Source organism: Artibeus jamaicensis, unplaced genomic scaffold, assembly GCF_021234435.1.
Source record: "Artibeus jamaicensis isolate MK-2021 breed Jamaican fruit bat unplaced genomic scaffold, CSHL_Jam_final contig_484, whole genome shotgun sequence".
Lineage (NCBI taxonomy): Eukaryota > Metazoa > Chordata > Mammalia > Chiroptera > Phyllostomidae > Artibeus > Artibeus jamaicensis.
The window spans coordinates 2170607-2187290 of record NW_026521859.1 but is presented as its reverse complement, the minus strand read 5'-3'; the positions used below and the strand labels follow the sequence as shown (position 1 = coordinate 2187290).

The window sequence follows — 16684 nt, the reverse complement described above, 5'->3', positions numbered from 1 at the left end:
ACTATAAAAAATAGTATAGAGGTTCCTTAAGAACTTAAAATTAGAAGTAGCATAAGATCCAGCTGTTCCACTTCTGGGTATATGAGGTCTGTCCAGAAGGTATCTATCCAGCCACACAATGTGAAAAGTAGACATTTGTTGAAGAAGATCCAAGAAACATCGTACCTAGGTCAAGGAAGCCTCCGTCCCCTTCAAAGTAAGCACCTTGGGACCTCACACAGTTCTCCAGTTGCCATCAGCTGTCTTGTCATGTTTTCCTGAATCTCATTCACAGTCTGAAATCTCTTCCCTTTCAAAGGTGATTTTAGTTTGGGGAAAAGGCAGAAGTTACAGGATGCCAAATCTGGGTGCCCCTGAACTCGTCGGAGGCTGAGTCACCTGGGTGATTTGATGTTCCTCCAGAAAACTCTGCAGGAGACGTGATGCGTGAGCAGGCATGTTGTGTAAAGCTGTCAATTACCAGTTGCCCATAGCTGAGGCCTTCTGGATAGTTTCTGCAGAGGAATGTCCAAGCTTAATGCAAAATCTGATGCAGATTAGTTGCTCTAGTTGCTCAATCATTTTGAATTCCATGACCACACAGTACACATGCTCACTCAGTGGCATCTATCACCCCCACTGGCTAGTACAGTGAAGTCGTCATTGCTCACATATGTGCATTCCAGTCCACTTTCCTTGGCTTTCAGGCTTAATGGATGTTGTGCAAACGTTTCTCATTATATTAACAGTGGTTGGACTTTTTCTGGACAGACCTTATATATCCAAAGGAAATGAAAACACAGTATTAAAGAGATATCTGGACTCCTATGTTTGTCGCAGCATCAGTCATTATGGCCAAGATATGGCTAAGAATCTATCAGTAGAAGATGTGGTGTGTGTGTATTTGTGTGTGTGTGTATGTATAACACATATATGATATATAATGGAATAGTTTTCAGCCATTAGAAAGAAGGAAATCTTGCCATTTATGACAACATGGATGGACCTTGGCATGAAATAAGTCAGATGGAGAAAGACAAATATTGTATGATTTTACTTGCATGTGGAATCTAAAAGAGTTGAAGTTATGGAAACAGAGAGTAGAATGTGGTTGCCAGGGCCTGGGGCCGGGGTTTTGAGGGAAATGGGGAGGTGCTGGCCAAAGGGTGCACATCTAAACATGAGCTGAACAAGTGCTGGGGCCCCGGTGGGCAGCGTGGTGACTGCAGTTTGCAGTACTGTATTATGTATTCGCAAGTTGCCAAGACAGTAGATGCTTAAGTGTTTTTGCCACACACATGCATGCAAAATGGTGATTATGTGAAGTAATGGGGGTGTTAAGCCTTCTGTGGTAATCATTTTACAATATAGAAGTGTATCAAATCATCATGTTACACATCTTACTTACACGTGCTGTATGTCAATCATATCTCAGTAAAGCTGGGAAAATTAAAAAATAGTAAAAGACGAAACAGCAGTATAGCTCTATTATAAAGTTCCAAGCAATTAAAGAAGGAGCTGTTTCTCTGTAGTGACACAGGAAGCCCATGATACAGAATAATGAGCAAGTGTAATAAGTGTTCTCATTTTTGTTCATGCTTTTTAAAAAACTTATCAATGCAGTTCACCAAAATATCAATAGTAGTTCCACTAGAGGAAAGGTGGAGACTTGGGGTTACAGGGGGCTTTCACTTAGATATTTTGGTATTGCTATTTTTTTCACTGATTATTTCCTCTGTATATATCTTTAAACATTAAAACTAGATGTTCTAGTAGGAGGTAACAAACATGAAACATTTAATTATAAAAAGTATGCGACCGTTAGGAAACTTAGTGTCACATGAATCAGTAGGCCCTGTTTAGTTCTTAAATAAATCTGACCAGCAGTTGCTGTGGTGTCTCAGGGGACGGGAAGGGCACTTCAGGTTGGGTCGGTCGTGGCCAGAGCCAGAAACGAGAGGCTCAGGGTTCACACATTCGTTTGCTTTCATCCTTGTGCCCTCGATGTAAGTAGTACGTCTGGGCTTTTTATTTGGGGTGGGGGCATGTGGTCCTAAATAGAACACAGAGATGTGTACACATGGAGCTCTGTTTTACTGTGTTGGTTCTGTAGTGTACAGAAGATGCCAGGATAAACCAAAAATGTATTATTAACTCGTCTGGAAAGCAGGGATGTGTAGTATCTCTGTTTTCCAGGTGTGTCTGGGATGTCTCACCAAAGAGAAACAGAGGAGCGTGTGTGTCTCCTCCCCCAGGCCGCCGTCAGTGAGCGGCCCTGCCATCCCGCACCGTCTGGGTGCAGACTGGGCAGGAGGCAGGGTCCTTTTCTCTCTGACATCACAGGACGCCTCTGTCCACAAGACACTTGTGAACAGCCTGTGGGTTGTCTGGGCTCAGTCAGCAGCAGCCGTATTCAAGCTGGCACTTGGATTCTTTGCAGGAAAACTGGCATTTGGACCAATTAATCTTACATGGATCTGTTAGGGTAGAGCCCAGTGACCTATTTTAGTTGTTGCTATATGATTCTGTCATCCTCAGAGACAGCTATTTACTATTGATGTTCTCTCTCTGGCCTTTTATTTTATTTGCTTTTTTTTTTAGATTTTAATTATTTTTAGAGAGAGGGGAAGGGAGGGAAAAAGAGAGGGAGAAAAACATCAAGGTGTGATTGCTCTTGTGTGCCCCCACACTGGCACCCACAACCCAGGCATGTGCCCTGAGTGGGAATTGAACCAGCAACCCTTTGGTTCACAGGCTGGTACTCAGTCCACTGAGCCACACCAGCCAGGGTTATACCTTTGCTTTAGCATTTAGCTATGAAGCCAGTTGTTAGTCTGAGAAGGTACAGTGACCATATTTGAGTATCTGTGTTTTGTGTCAGCTTTCATATCTCAATTTTTTTCTTTATGTTGTCATGATGAAGAAGGCCAGAGATACAGACTATAGATTTCTTGTCCACCTTGAAGCTTGAAACATTCTGGAAGACATTAGCTTAACTCCTTTAAAAAAGAAATAGGGACATACTTGAAAGAACTTATCCTTTTGTTCAGTAAAATGAAAAATAACTTTAGTGTATGTTAAGCTTTCATAGTGTATTAACGTCTTTTTAAAAATCCTGTCACAGTGCCCGGCAAATACATGTCTTCTGTCTTTAACCTCTTGCCTTTGCGTGTATGTGTAACAAACAGCCTTTGGGTGGAGGGAGAGATCATTGGCTGTGTGAGCATGAGCAGCTCACAGGCAGCTCGGAGCAAGGGGGCGTGGAGTTGGGGCTCTGCTGTGCCTTTGGGTCCCCGGGGTGTCCTTGTCACAGTCTGAGCATGTATTTCCTGCACTGGGTGGATTCTAGGATTTTAAAAATATGCATTTCTTGCCCAATTTGGTGCTCATTCATGAATACTGTAATGTGTAATGCACAGAGACTTTTCCAGGGTGCTTCCACGTAAGCAGTTCTCGTGCATGCATCGACTTCAAACCTGGTCCCACGTGAGGTGCTGGTCCACTGTACTTTCCACCCAGCGTACGTGTGGGATGGACCAGTCTTCATGGGACTCGTTGTTACAGAAAGAAAGTGTTTTCTCAGCTTTGTAATTTCTTACATTGGAAATTCTTTGCAAAACATATTGTCCTTATGAAAAGTTTATTGATAGTACAATTGTTATTCTCTATGCATTCTTTGAGAATATTTTATTTCATTCATTAAAGTAGCTTAACCAGTTTGCGCTTACAGTTTCCTTAGATTAGTTTTATAATATTGGAGTACAGTTTTCCTTCATATCTCTACAAGAGTTATAGTTTATTTCCCATAATTTAATTGAAACTGGCATCCAGGCAGACCCTGGAGGTAACTGTGGGCTCAGTTCCAGACCCTCAGTACAGTGAATATTGCAGTGAAGCTAGTTGTAATTTTTTCTCTGCCTTCATTTTATAAAAGATACAACCTCTCTGAAGCACAATAAAGCAAAGTACAGTAAAACAGGCATATTAGACATATGTCTCAAATTGGATATATTTCATATGTCTAATAATCCAATATTAATCTGTTGATAAGATGCACTCGTATAGGTTGTTATCCTGTACAAGGATATGTTAGCTGGAGGTGGGTGTATAGTTTTATCAAAGAAGGAACCCCAAAACAAATGCTGCCCTATCATTCTTTATGGGATTAATGGGCTAGAGCTTTCTTTTAAGAAAATATGCCTCTATAGTACTTAACAGAGTGTGAATAGCTTATTATTATCAAGCTTATGAAGTCACTTCTAAGATGGATTCATAATGGAATACATGGAGCCATCTTTAGACTGGAAATACTTTATCAGATATATCCTTGTCTGGTTGTTTTCAAAGAGAATTAGTAGAGTTGCATAAAACATTGGTTTTTCACTAAAGCAGTGTTTTCCCCCTTTGCACTGTTAGCATTTGGGGCCGGATAAATCTTTGGTATGGGGAATGTCCTATCCATTTAGAATGTTTGGCAACATTCCCTGGCCTCTACCTGCTGGAGGCCATAGCACCGCCACCAAATGTCTACAGACATTGCCGTATGTCCCCTCCTGGGTGAGGGTCACTGCAGGAAGGTAATCTTTGGCAAGTGCCGGACACATGTTTTCTGGCAGTGGTCTTTACTGAGTAGCTCTAACTGGGTGCAGCCAAGCTGTGCAATATTTGTGAAAACGTATGAATAAATATGGAACTAATCTTCAGGTGTCCCATTACAACTTTTAAAATGCTTGGCATATGCTGCCTCATTTGAAACTGAAACAATCTAATGTGGATATTAATTACCACCCAGGAGTCTGAGAAGCGGGCGCCTCTAGAAACTGAAAGGTAAAGGTTTAAGATGGAATACCTGAACTAACCTCCCTAAAGAAAGTAAATGGAGTCCATGAAAAAAATGTTTTAGCCTTTAAATGTAACTTAAATTCTTCAGCACCCATGCAGCTCCTTTCTCTTCTTCTGATTTGCCACGTGCTACTGGGAACCGGTAGCCCATGGGCTCTGTCGGCCCCGTCGGTGACCGGGTTGCCATTGACTGTGAGAGAGCTGGGCTTTCACAATTACACTGACTTTGTTTTTCTCTTTAGATTGAAACCTCCTAGCACAGGATTGAAAAATGGGTTCTGTAAGTTCCTCATTTTTGTCCTGTGGCCTAGGGGTGCTGATGGGAAGGGGGGCACAGTCACCTAATGAAGAGTCCGCCTGCAAAGAGTAAATTGGTATCTTATGACAAACGTAACATTTTCTAGAATGTTGAACCTAATCCCAGGAGGTTGTTTTTCAATGTTTTCTGTTGTTATTGACAGAAATTGATTTGATTACAGCGTTTGAGGTCCTGATGTCTTCGTTCGTTTTAAATCAGGTTGTTGCATCTGCCCTTGTCTCTGACGGCCTTGAAATTGAAGGCTCTGTGGCTGTCTGACAACCAGTCCCAGCCTCTGCTCACGTTCCAGACAGACACCGACCTCACCACAGGAGAGAAGGTTTTAACCTGTGTCTTACTTCCTCAGCTGCCTTGTGAACCTACTTGCCCAGGTGAATTCACAGACCCTGTTCACTTGGCCATAAGAATTGTTAAGAATTTCTCTCTCTCTCTCTCTCTCTCTCTGTCTCTCTCTCTCAGTCCTCTCACTGTCACATGTGACTGTATTTTGTCCAATTCAGCCAGTCCATGTGCGGTCACTCTGGGTCTCCTCTGGGAAGGTTCCCCTGCATCTTCACAGGAAAAGTACCCCTCGCACCTGTTTAGCATGTCCGAAACTCCTTAAACACCCTTTAGGTTGTGTGTGACAGCTAAGGGTGAAAATACAAATAGTCCTGAAAATCCACACTGATGGTTTGGAGGGTTAGTATAGAACACTGCGGGCAAAGTGTTTTTAGGCCAGTGAGTTGTTTTGAGTCATTTTATCTTTGATTTGTAAATTATGTGTAGTTTTTAAAAATATGCCCACTAGCGTCGAATGGATACTGTAAATCCTTTGCTGGGAGCTGATTTTGATGGAAGAGAAGTGGAGTGCTCTGGGAGAACGGGCGTCACCTGAATGGAAGGCCCTCAGAGGCACCTTGGCCTTCTCGCCCTCGGACCCTCCGAGAAACACGCGCTAGAGTGTGTTCCTCTGGCAGGAACTGGTCTCTGACACGCGCAGCCTCCTGACTCTCATGAGGGAGTTTTTGAAGTTAGTAGGTAGGAGAGAAGCATGAAAAAGGACTCTGAATTATTATGCCATTCCGTAACGAAATAGTAACATTAATTTAGCAGGTATTTTATATGATCTCAAGTAGAAGAATATGCATCAGTATAAAGAAAGGGAAAGGGCAACTCTGTCCCAGGCCTTTTTGTTTTTAATTTTTCGAATTACTACTTAGTGGTTGTCATGAACGTGAGCCCCTGCTGACATGGTATTGTCGTGACAGAGAACCTGCCTCGCTGCGGGGCCCTGGAGAGCCTGGTGAACGACGTCTCCGACGAGGCCTGGAATGAGCGCGCCGTGAACAGAGTCAGTGCCATCCGATTTCTGGAAGATGAGAAAGACGAAGACGACAATGAAACGGTTTGTAAATGGACCTTCTGGGCCTCCGTGGAAGTTCAAAATGTAAAAGCCTTCCAAGATGAAGAATGGCACCTAATGAGGGTTTCCTGTGTGTTCACTGGTCTGATTGCTCTTTTGCCTTTAGCATTTTAGAATTTTTAGAAGACAAAACAAGGTACTTCTAGGTATGGATTTACCAAGTGTGTTTAAGGCAGATGGAATTTTGTGGGGTTTTTTGTTTGATTAGTTCACAGTGCTTCTTTTTCTTTGTTATTGTTGTCCCTCCTGCCCCACTGCTTTCTTAAAATTGATTTTTGTGGGGGCGACTTTCCTCGAAAGTCCCCCCATGTGCCACGGATGAGAGTAAACATGACTGAGACATGATGTGATCTGCTTGGGGAGGAGAGGTGGCCAGTTTCTCAGGGGAAAAAGGCCTTGAGCCCCTTCCTCCAAGGGCTTTTATTGGGCTGTAATACACAGGAATACAGGGCGGCAAGGATCAAACAGTGGATAACATTTCAAAGAAACCTGAGGGCTTAGTCTGAGTCAGTGTCTGTCAGGAAGGGGGTTGCCAAAATTTTGGGAGACATACTAATTTCCTGCTCGGACCCTTATATGAATGAAAGCACTCTTAGCAGAGCAGATTTCACAGGTTTATCAGCAAGTCTTTGTGATGCCAGGTTTTTCCCAGGACAGGCTCTAGCAAGGCAAGGCAAGGAGCTACACCCCTCCCCATCAGGCATTCAGGCTTAATGGAATTAGAGCCAGGAAGTGCTTCTCCCAGAGGTCATGGGGACTCCAGCTTTGTCAAAGCCAGGGGGTGAGGGGGGGAGAGTCCATTGTTCTTTGTTGCAGTGCCCTCCCATCCCACTGAGTCCTTCCATCATGGCCTCTCAAGTGATTGTGTCTGGCTTAGGTTGCCCCTCACTGTCAGGGGTCTTACCCGTCATTGACTTCTGATCAAGCTTTGGGGGCATGGGAGAGGAAACTGAGGCAGCGTTTGCCACCAGAGACAAGCTTTGTCTCCTGCGCCTCAAATTCCAAAGGTGGTCCCTGGCCCTTAGCCATAGGGGGCAGAGTTATAATTCCTAGAACCAGGCAGAGTGGTCCACAACAGATTTTTCTTTGTTGCTGTTCCCAGTGAATTAAGTCTCATCTCATCTTCCCCCACACCATTTATAAAGCTGTATTGTGTTGACTCCGTTCACATTTCACGATGTGCTGTAGCTTCTCTCTCTTTTCCATGTCACCCTTCTGCTCTTCACCTTTGTGCAGAATGCTTGTGATCTCAGTTGGATTACTGAGTCTTCATTCAGAAATCAGGGGTAGATTTGAAAGCACCTCTCAGCCTTATATCCATACTTCAAAGTGTTCGTCAGCCACCCAACATGTCCAGGAGTCAGTGACAGCTCTTGAAATGTTCCTGCAAGTTGACTTTGGCTTCTTAAATTCCTTCCTAATTGGGATTTTCATAAGCACAGCTTTTCAGGAGCACTTGCAGCCCTCAAAACAGGCTGGATTTTAAATGATTATCTCTTCGTCTCTTATTTCAGCTGTCACCAAATGGGATTTTATCTACTTAAAATTTTGCTCCTACCCTGTTACTTCCCTTCTAGCTCTGTGGTCTCTATTAGAAGAAGATGGTCTCTGTTAGTAGGTGACATAAATGGCACACACAGCAGCAAAATAAGAAGAGAAGTCCTTTTCTCTTGCTTCCCTTTTTAATTCCTGCGCCTCAAGGGTGAAGGAAGCCAGAGCCACTCCAGGAAATAGAGCTCATTGTGATTTTTAACGTAGAATTTTTTAACCCTTAGTCTTTTTTTTTCTCTTCCACCACAGTTACATGTTGTATGTTATTTTTTCTCATGGTCCATAGACTTTTATTGTTATCATGCAGTAATGTCATATTTTAAAAAGTACTCTTTTATCCTGAAAGTAGTCCTGTATCTTGAGTAGGTATGTTATAGTTGACACTTCATGTCCCATTAACTGTAAGCAGTTGGAAAATACTCATAGCTCCAGAGAAAGCCTTCCCAGCCCCTCAGCTCAGTGCCCGAGTTGGAAGGCTGCCGCCCGGAGGCTGCGTGTTTGAGAGCAGTGGAGTAGAACCAGAGCACTCACTGCACCGTTTGTTTGTAGAGAACACTGCTGAGGCGAGCCACTCCACACCCCGGGGAACTGAAGAACATGAAGAAGACAGTGGAGAATTTACGGAATGACATGAATGCTGCTAAAGGGCTGGACTCGAACAAAAACGAGGTCAACCATGCCCTTGACCGAGTGACCACTTCCGTGTAGGATTTCACCTCCTGGCTTTACCTCGCGTGTCTTCCCCTGCTGTTGAGGTGTTCCCGTCTGCGAGGAGCCCCCGGCGGTCCTTTGCCTTCACCAGAACCCCGCGCACCAGCTCCCCACGACACGTGTCGGGACACTGCTCTCTGCAAGGAAGTGCCTTACTCTGCCCCGTCAGCCAGTGGTCTCCCAGTGTGGTTTTTTTCTTTTCCTAAACTTCGGTTGTTTGTACTAGTAGAATACACTACTGTAAACGTCTGCCTTTGTTTTGTCTTGTATTGGGGTACGGGAGAGCAAGACGGGGAACTTCTGTCCCCCTCCCTCCACAAAGTGCTGGGACATTTTGAACCCAAGTTCTCTTGGGCCTACTGATGAGAGATAGTTTTACGTATGGGGAAAATCGATACTTTTTTAAACCTTTTTGGCAGCTCAGATGGTGTAAATTTTAAAATTTTGTATAGGTATTTCATAACAAAAATATGTATTTCTTTTTTGTTATTTTATCTTGGAAACGGTACATATTTTAGTATTTGTGCAGGAAAAAAATCCTGGAGTGTTTGTTTTTATTTGTACCATACACTGTGCCTTACTGTATCCTGTGTTGTGTCAAACCAGCGTGCACGGTGGCTTCGCGTGCGGGGAGGCGGGACTGGGACTGTGGCACTTTTTAAAGCAGCGTTGGATTTGAATTACTGATCCGCCCAGCAAATTTGTTCTTAACCAAAAAGAAGAGTTACTCCGATTTGTAAATTATATTGGATGCTTTTTAGAAGATAAACCAAAGGATTAGGCCACCATGTTTCATTTCTTTAACTTTTAATAAGTGAGTCTCTCATAGTGAGTGCAGTGTCTGGTCATTCCTACTCAGAAGGTGTGTACCATTCGTGAAATAAGATAGAACAGAAAAGCACAAAAAGAGAAAACTGGTTTTCAGATTCAGTGGATAAACTATGTACTGCAAAAGTATGATTTTTACTGAAGAAAGCTTTAGAAGTTTTATATTGAGATATAAAACCACAATAAAGCAAAATAACCTACACTATATTAGAAAGATTGCTATCTTTATAAGTGCAATTTGTAAATAGAGTTTAAATCAAAGTGTACAAAATACTGCTTCAAGCTTTAATTTTAATTCTGCTAATTTAAGGAGTGTGGGGTATATATCGGTGTATTTCCATTGAATTTTTTTTTGATATGATGTGATGAAAGAGGAATGAAAAATAACAGTCACTATGTGGTGTCTAGGAAAATCATGTTATTGTTGTTTTTTTTGTTCTCTCTCCATGAAATAAAGTCACCATGTACATTAGCCATAGAGCTTTTTAAAATTAATTATCACCACGCATATTCCAGTGAGAGCAGGTGGCCAAGATTTTTGGCAGTGCGCTCCCTCCCACGAAACACCTGCACACCTGCTCGGTTTTGAACTCACTGCTGTGGGGCCCGCACCCCTGGTCCTTCTCCTGCTCAGGACAGGACCCAGGTGCCTTCAGCTCCGGCTTAGAGCTATGGGTTGCAGCATCCAGCCAAGTGGAGGCCTCAGAAACCTGCTTTCAATCAACCAGGTTCAAAGCCATCTTTCACTACGATGCATCTATTTACTGAATTCACTTTACTTCTTAGGTTGTTTGTATACTTGTGTATATATTTAATCTATTTATTGAGTTGAAAGTACCTGGCACATACGTGGATTTTGATTTCTCAGTTTTATACCTTGCTCCCTAATCTGAGTACCCATTTTCTTTTCTCCAGTTTAAGATTTTGGCCAAGTCGGTTTTGCTTTATGAAGATGATGCCACTGCTCCTGGGCTGATAGAGAAGTGCCTTGGTTTTCTTTGGGGAGAGCCATCTTGACCTTGAAGAACAAGTAGAACTTCCATAGTGTTTCTTTTTTGTTTCTTTCATATAAATCCCACACTTTACTACTCAGTTTATCATGGCTTTAGTGGATTAGAGGTGCATGTGTGTTTAAATGTTTCTAGAAACTTCATGTGCCTAATTACTTGTTTCCTTTGGCCTGTCTCCTGTTCTTCACCTTTACCTGGGTTATCTTGTTTTGCTTTTAGTTTTTGAGATTCCGTTTCCCTCCTTCCTTGAAAGGGAAAAGTTACTTTTCACTGTTTGTGCAGGGCAGCCCTGCAGGGCTCTTCACCCTCCGGTGCTGGGGCCCTGGGTTTCTGCACCGTGGCAATGGCACCACCCTGTCAGACCCAGCGGAGAACAGGCCGCCTTTTCCAAGGAGCCCGCTCTTGATGTTATGAGGGAAACTTAATGACGTGAAAGGTTACCTTCTCCTTGTGAGGCTGGTGGCTGACCCCCCTGGGGCAGTGTGTGGGAGGCAGCAGGTCAGCCCCCACCCCCGAGGGCCCTCCGGTAGGAAAAGGGAGGGTGAGGCCCTGCCTGTTGGTCTTGTGGGCGTGACAGGTGAACGTAGGAAACATTAGTAAGACCTGTTCACCCACTTTTTTCATAGCCCCCTATTTCCTCTTCTTAGTAGGGAAGTTACACCTAAACAGATAAAATTGTCAGAATTTAGACGGGGTAAAATACTAAAAGTCATTGATGATGGAAAGAGGCACAGGTCAGAAAACGGAAACTAGTATTGGCCTGGGCGGTTTGCTATGTTCCTGGAAAGGCAGGAGGAATGGCCCCGGGCCAGCCCCGTCTGTGTCCCAGAGCTTCCTGGTCGGACATCCCAGGGGAGGCAGCGGGGGCGGAGTCGCTCGCAGGGGCCATTCAGAGCAGCCCTGCCCTCCTGTGAAGTCGACCTCACCCCAGAGGACATGCTTGGCGGGTGGGGTGGAGGCTGAGAAAAGTTCCTCCTGTCAGAAAGTCACTCCGAACAGCCAGTGGTGACCTTGTGAAGGTGACTGCAAGGGCTGGTGTGTGGTGAGGCTGCAGGAATGCTGCCGGACAGGACTCCCTGGGGTGGCGGGTAGACGGCAGGCCACGGGCACACTGCTGCCAGGGCCGTGACATCCTAGAGAGCTGAAGTCTCCCTGCAGCAATGGGTGTCGACTTACCCGACTTCCCAAAGAGCCAGTTAGGACATTTTAAAGAACCCAAAGCTTTGTTATGAATAGTCAAAAAATATGAAAGTGAAGTTACTATATAATGGACCCCATGCCTGTCATCCAGCTTGAATAATTACCAAAACAAGATCAGTATGAAGCCACTTTAGAGGAACCAAATTAAATTTTAAAATACATTCATAAGAACACTGCACAATGAAATAATTTTTAAAAGCAAGAAGAGCAGAGAGCAAGCGCACCCTTTAAAGTAGCACTCGGTTAAAATTGATGAGTTAGCAGCCCCCGGCATTGGAGCCCTGTGGGCATGGATTTAAAGCCCATCCCTGCTCTGTGGCTTTGGGTAAAGCCACAACCTCACTGGCCTCAGGCCCTCGATCTCTGAAACAGGGCCCTCCGACCCTCTAACAGGCAGAGTGAGGATTAATTGGGGTGCATTAAACAAGGTCTCATGAGGTGGGTGGCGGCTGTTACTGCAAGCCTGGGTGTTAGGACAGTCCTGTCACTAGAAGCTCTGCCACTCCTGCCTCGAAGCCAGCGGTGTTTGATCACAAGGGTGGTGTCCCCCAGGAATGAGGACACACTGGTTCTCTGGCAGATACCTGAAAGCTCTCACCTGTGCCACTGTGTATACACCCGTGCATTAGGCAATGGGTGGGGGTATTTTAATTTGTGGGGTCTGCTCACTTAGCGGTAAGGTTAGCAATGGTCTCACGGGAACCCCCTTGTTGTAACTGGGCTTACTAGCTAGCTGTCCTCAAGGTAAAGCTAGTTTCTACAAAGGAGCTATTAAACTCTTCACTGACAGAAGGGCCTCATGATTTCCACACACACTGTCCCCCTCTTTGCCACGCCCTCAGTTTTCGAGGATTTGGGCTATTACACTCATTTACTATCTTATCTCTATTTCACCTTTGACTTTTGTAACTCCTTCCTTTTTCATCTCTTGCTGGGTTCTGTCTCCTCCCTAAGGGAGACCAGACGCTCTTATGTATCAGCCAATGGTTAAGAAATGGGTCACTCACGGAGAAGAACCTTACTGGGTAAAATAAATAAATGCAGCCCAACTTGGGGAGTGTAGAGGACACACCCATCCTCCTGCCTTTTTTTTTTTTTTTAAGGCTGACAGCTGGCGGGGAAAGGGAAACCAACCAGAAGAACCTGATCTGGTTGCTTTTGTTCAGCAGACTGTGGAGTTTTGCACCTCACAATTGGCCAGAAGGACAGTGTAATTTTATTCTGTGAGAGCGGGCAGTCCCTGGGCCAGGACAAGCTGGATCTAGATTTTTGGCCGAGGGCTCTTGTTCTGATGGGGCAAGAATCAGATTGCGTTGATCCTCCAAGGTCATTGTGTGAGGCACCAGCATTTAATTTCTAAACAAGTACAGTTCACCCTGGAACAGTGGGGGTTAGAGACCCCGATCCACATGCAGTGGAAAGGTCGCCTAATTTGACTGCAGTCAGCTCTTTGCATCTGCAGATTCAACCAGCGGGGATCAAAACAGAATGTAGTTTGGCTCTGCGCTGGGACTGCAAAAGCACTGATTCTGGTCCCAGTTAGTAGAGTCTGTGGATGCGAAACCCACAAGTAACCTGTGAATACGGAGGGGAAGGGCTGACGATATTTACTGAATAATAATTTCTCATGAGAGGACCCACGCGGTCATACCTAATTCACGTTGTTCGAGGGTCAGCTGGAATGAGCTGCCCCTTGGAATAGTGAAATGGTCGTAATGGCTGCTGTTTTCTGAGTACCTACTGTGTGCCACACACTGAGCTAGCTGAACACAGTCTCGATTTTCTGGAATAACCCCATGTGGTAGGTGCTTGCATTTGATCTTTGCAAAGGAGAGAATCAAGATACAATTATTTTTAACAACTTTTCCAAGCTCAAACAGTAAAACGAACAAAGTTGGAATTCAAATTTACATCTCTGTCACCTGAGTCCATGATCTCAGTTGCTCCTCATACGCCTTACCCCTTCCTCTGCTAAAATACTGTGAACCTGTAATTACATCGAGTTGTATTTATCATAGGGGTGATGGTTCTGTTTTAATTCTGTACAATCATTGAGACTTAGGTTATGAACAAAGCCCAGGCGCGGAACTCGGTGAAACTTCACCCCGTATGTGCAGACTTGGGCCTCGTGCGTGTCCAGCTGTGGTAACGAACGCTGTGACTCTGCCCGCCCCAGCCCTCCCACCGACCCCTCCCCCTGCGCGCCCCATGTCATGTCCTGTGGTGAGTATGTGAAAATGTTCTTGGGACTTTGTTGCACCATCTCCAACTGTGCCAATCTCAAGAAACTTGGGAGATAAAATACACTGTGGTTATTGGTGACCAGAATTAAAAACAAACCACCATGTTTTTTAACATTGACTGAAATGGCAGTTTGGTAACTGGCTGTCAGAGAGCTCTGACGTGTTCCAGGAATTGGCAGTTCGCTCTCGCATGAGCTAATTGGTTAGGAATGGTTTTTATCCTCTCTACCTTTAATAGCCGGTCCTCCGAGAAGAGGCAGATAATGAACACTTGGAAATCAATACTGCTGCGACACAACCTTAATGCCATTTGGGGAGAGTGAGAAAGGTGACTCGTGGTCTGCTGTGATGAATGATGGTGGCTCCCATTCAGGAACTATCGTCGAATCAAAGAAACAGAAAGAATAGAAAACCTGTGTGACTAAGCAGTGTTTAATTTTTTTTGAAACTGGCTCCACCGCCCTGGTGGTAGAGAGAGAAGCCCTGCCGACCTGTTCACATGGTGAGAAACGCAGCTGGCACCGGCCTTAATAGCCTGACACCCTACACCTGGTGCCATGCAAATAGTCTGTAAACGCTTCTCTTTGGGCACTTTCTCAAGGTAAGTCGTAAATGAAGTCTTACTGGGCACCTAAAACCCATGGGGGAGATGGGTCATTCCCATGTGGACCCCACGTGTCCCGTGTTCGAGGTCACGCACGCGGCACTGCTTTGTGCCCTTCGGCAGCTGTAGGTGTGAGTGTTTGGAAAAAACAACAGCACACCTGCTTGTCCGGGCAGTAAGTGTTCTTCCTGAACTTTCGTCCTGCCCATTGTCCCGGAGGCATAATGGGTGGGGTGAGTTTCGGGGTTGGCTTGGAAATTTCTAGAACGGGCTGTGGGCTGGGTCTGTTAGGTTGGGGCTGCTCTGGGTTTTAATGGTTTCGAAAGTCTGGGGTCAGGGAGCATTGCCATCGATGACTCCGGGTTCTGTTCTGGCTCTGCCTGTTTGTCACAGGAGGGCAGACGCGCCCTGACACAGGTGTTCGGGAACTCGTCCGTGTTGTGTCCTCTCTCACCCGGACACCTAAAAGATGGGCGGTGTGCAAAACCCGCCAGGTAGATGGGACGAGCAGATGAGACACCTGTGTGATGTCGACTCCCTCCACGTCGCTGGCTGCTGGCCTCCACCCTGCATTGATGTCCATCCTCAGAGAAAGGTGGTGCCCCGTAACCCCGTCCCCAGGTTGTGTGGGTAGAAGCGGTCCTTTGGAAACCCAGGGTTTGTCAGCTGTGGTAACTTGACCCTGGGGCAATTACCTAACTGCCTTTTCACCATCTCGGAACAGCGATTTCATGTCACCCGTTCGTCGGCCGTTAGAGGGAGTGATGTCAACCAAAGATGATGAAGCTGCTGTGTGGTTCTCTGCTCTGTTCACAGCTATTTGTGATAGGGTTGCTTTGCTCCTCAGAGAGCTGGGTGTTGGGTCACCGGAAAATCGGTGTGCCAGGCTGCCCTGGCTCCTTCCCTAGTGCGTTGGGTTCGTTCGGGGCTGCTCAGTGGGGCTGAGGGTGTTCTTGCTCACCACCCTGTAACCGGACATCTGCTGCGGCGGAGCAGTCACGTCATTCAGTGGTGTTTCATCGTGACATTGACGAGATGCCACAGGAACTTAACTCGTTTATACCCATTAGCCGATGGTGAAAGGGGTTTCATGACACTTGTGTGTTGTTTTGCTTAAAGTCACAGAACCTATGGAGGCGACGAGTGAGAACTTGGTGTAGCCTCTCTTTCTTTGAGGCAGGGTCTGCAGTGGTTCTCAGACTTCAGTGTGTGCATGAGGGCCCCGGTGGCTGTGGTCAGGCAGGGTGCTGGGCCCCTCCCCCGGCATCTCTGAGCAGGAGGTCCGGGTTCCAGTGAGGGAATTAGCGTTTCTATCATGTGCTGCTGTGCCTGGTCCCAGACCGTACACGGAGAACCCCTGCTCTAGTGTTAGAAGGAGCAGAAGCTTTAGATTTCACCTGAGCTGGATTTAATCCAGCTATGGCATTTACTTAGTCTTGTGACCTGGAGACAGTTTTCTTAATTTCCCTAAGTCCCAGTTAATTCATCTCTAAACTGGGAATAAATCTACTCCAGGGATTTTTAGAAAATTAGGTGACAAAGATGGCAAAGCCCAATGGTGGGCTTTCAGTAATTACCAGGGTTTTTTTTTTTTAACCCTGAAATGTGTGCCTAGTTTTTTCCACATGTAGGCAGAGAGCATTTTAGGATCCTCTTGCTAACGTATGAGAGGGGACCCAAGAAAAGCCAAAATTACCTTCTGGAGGGTGGGTTCCTTGTTGTTCAGTCTTCCCCTACTACGTGAATATTCTAGGAACCCATCTGTATAAGTGAACCAGCTGGCGTTGTTGTGAGAGGCTGTGTTTAGCTTCAGTGAATTTTTTTGAAGACTGAACACGTTTGCCCATTTCATGATGGGTGATTTACAAGTGCACCTGCCCACACTGTGCTGAGTGTTCAGCAGTTTTTGACCCAAAACATCATGACCCTACGTCCCACCCTCCCTCTTCACCTGATGTTGCCCGGAGTGACTTTTGTTTCCCTGGACGGACA

At 45.4% G+C, this 16684-nt stretch overlaps 1 protein-coding gene across 1 annotated transcript in view; it reads left to right on the top strand.

Moving 5' to 3' along the window:
* The window catches only part of LRRC1 (leucine rich repeat containing 1), a 143680-nt gene extending 133573 nt beyond the window's left edge, over positions 1-10107 (top strand). The window contains exons 12-14 of the mRNA XM_053668353.1: positions 5339-5511; positions 6391-6527; positions 8646-10107. Of these exons, the coding sequence (XP_053524328.1) occupies positions 5339-5511; positions 6391-6527; positions 8646-8804 (469 nt within the window). The 3' untranslated portion in view covers positions 8805-10107. The remainder of the gene's footprint in view (positions 1-5338; positions 5512-6390; positions 6528-8645) is intronic.
* Positions 10108-16684: the final 6577 nt, after the last annotated feature.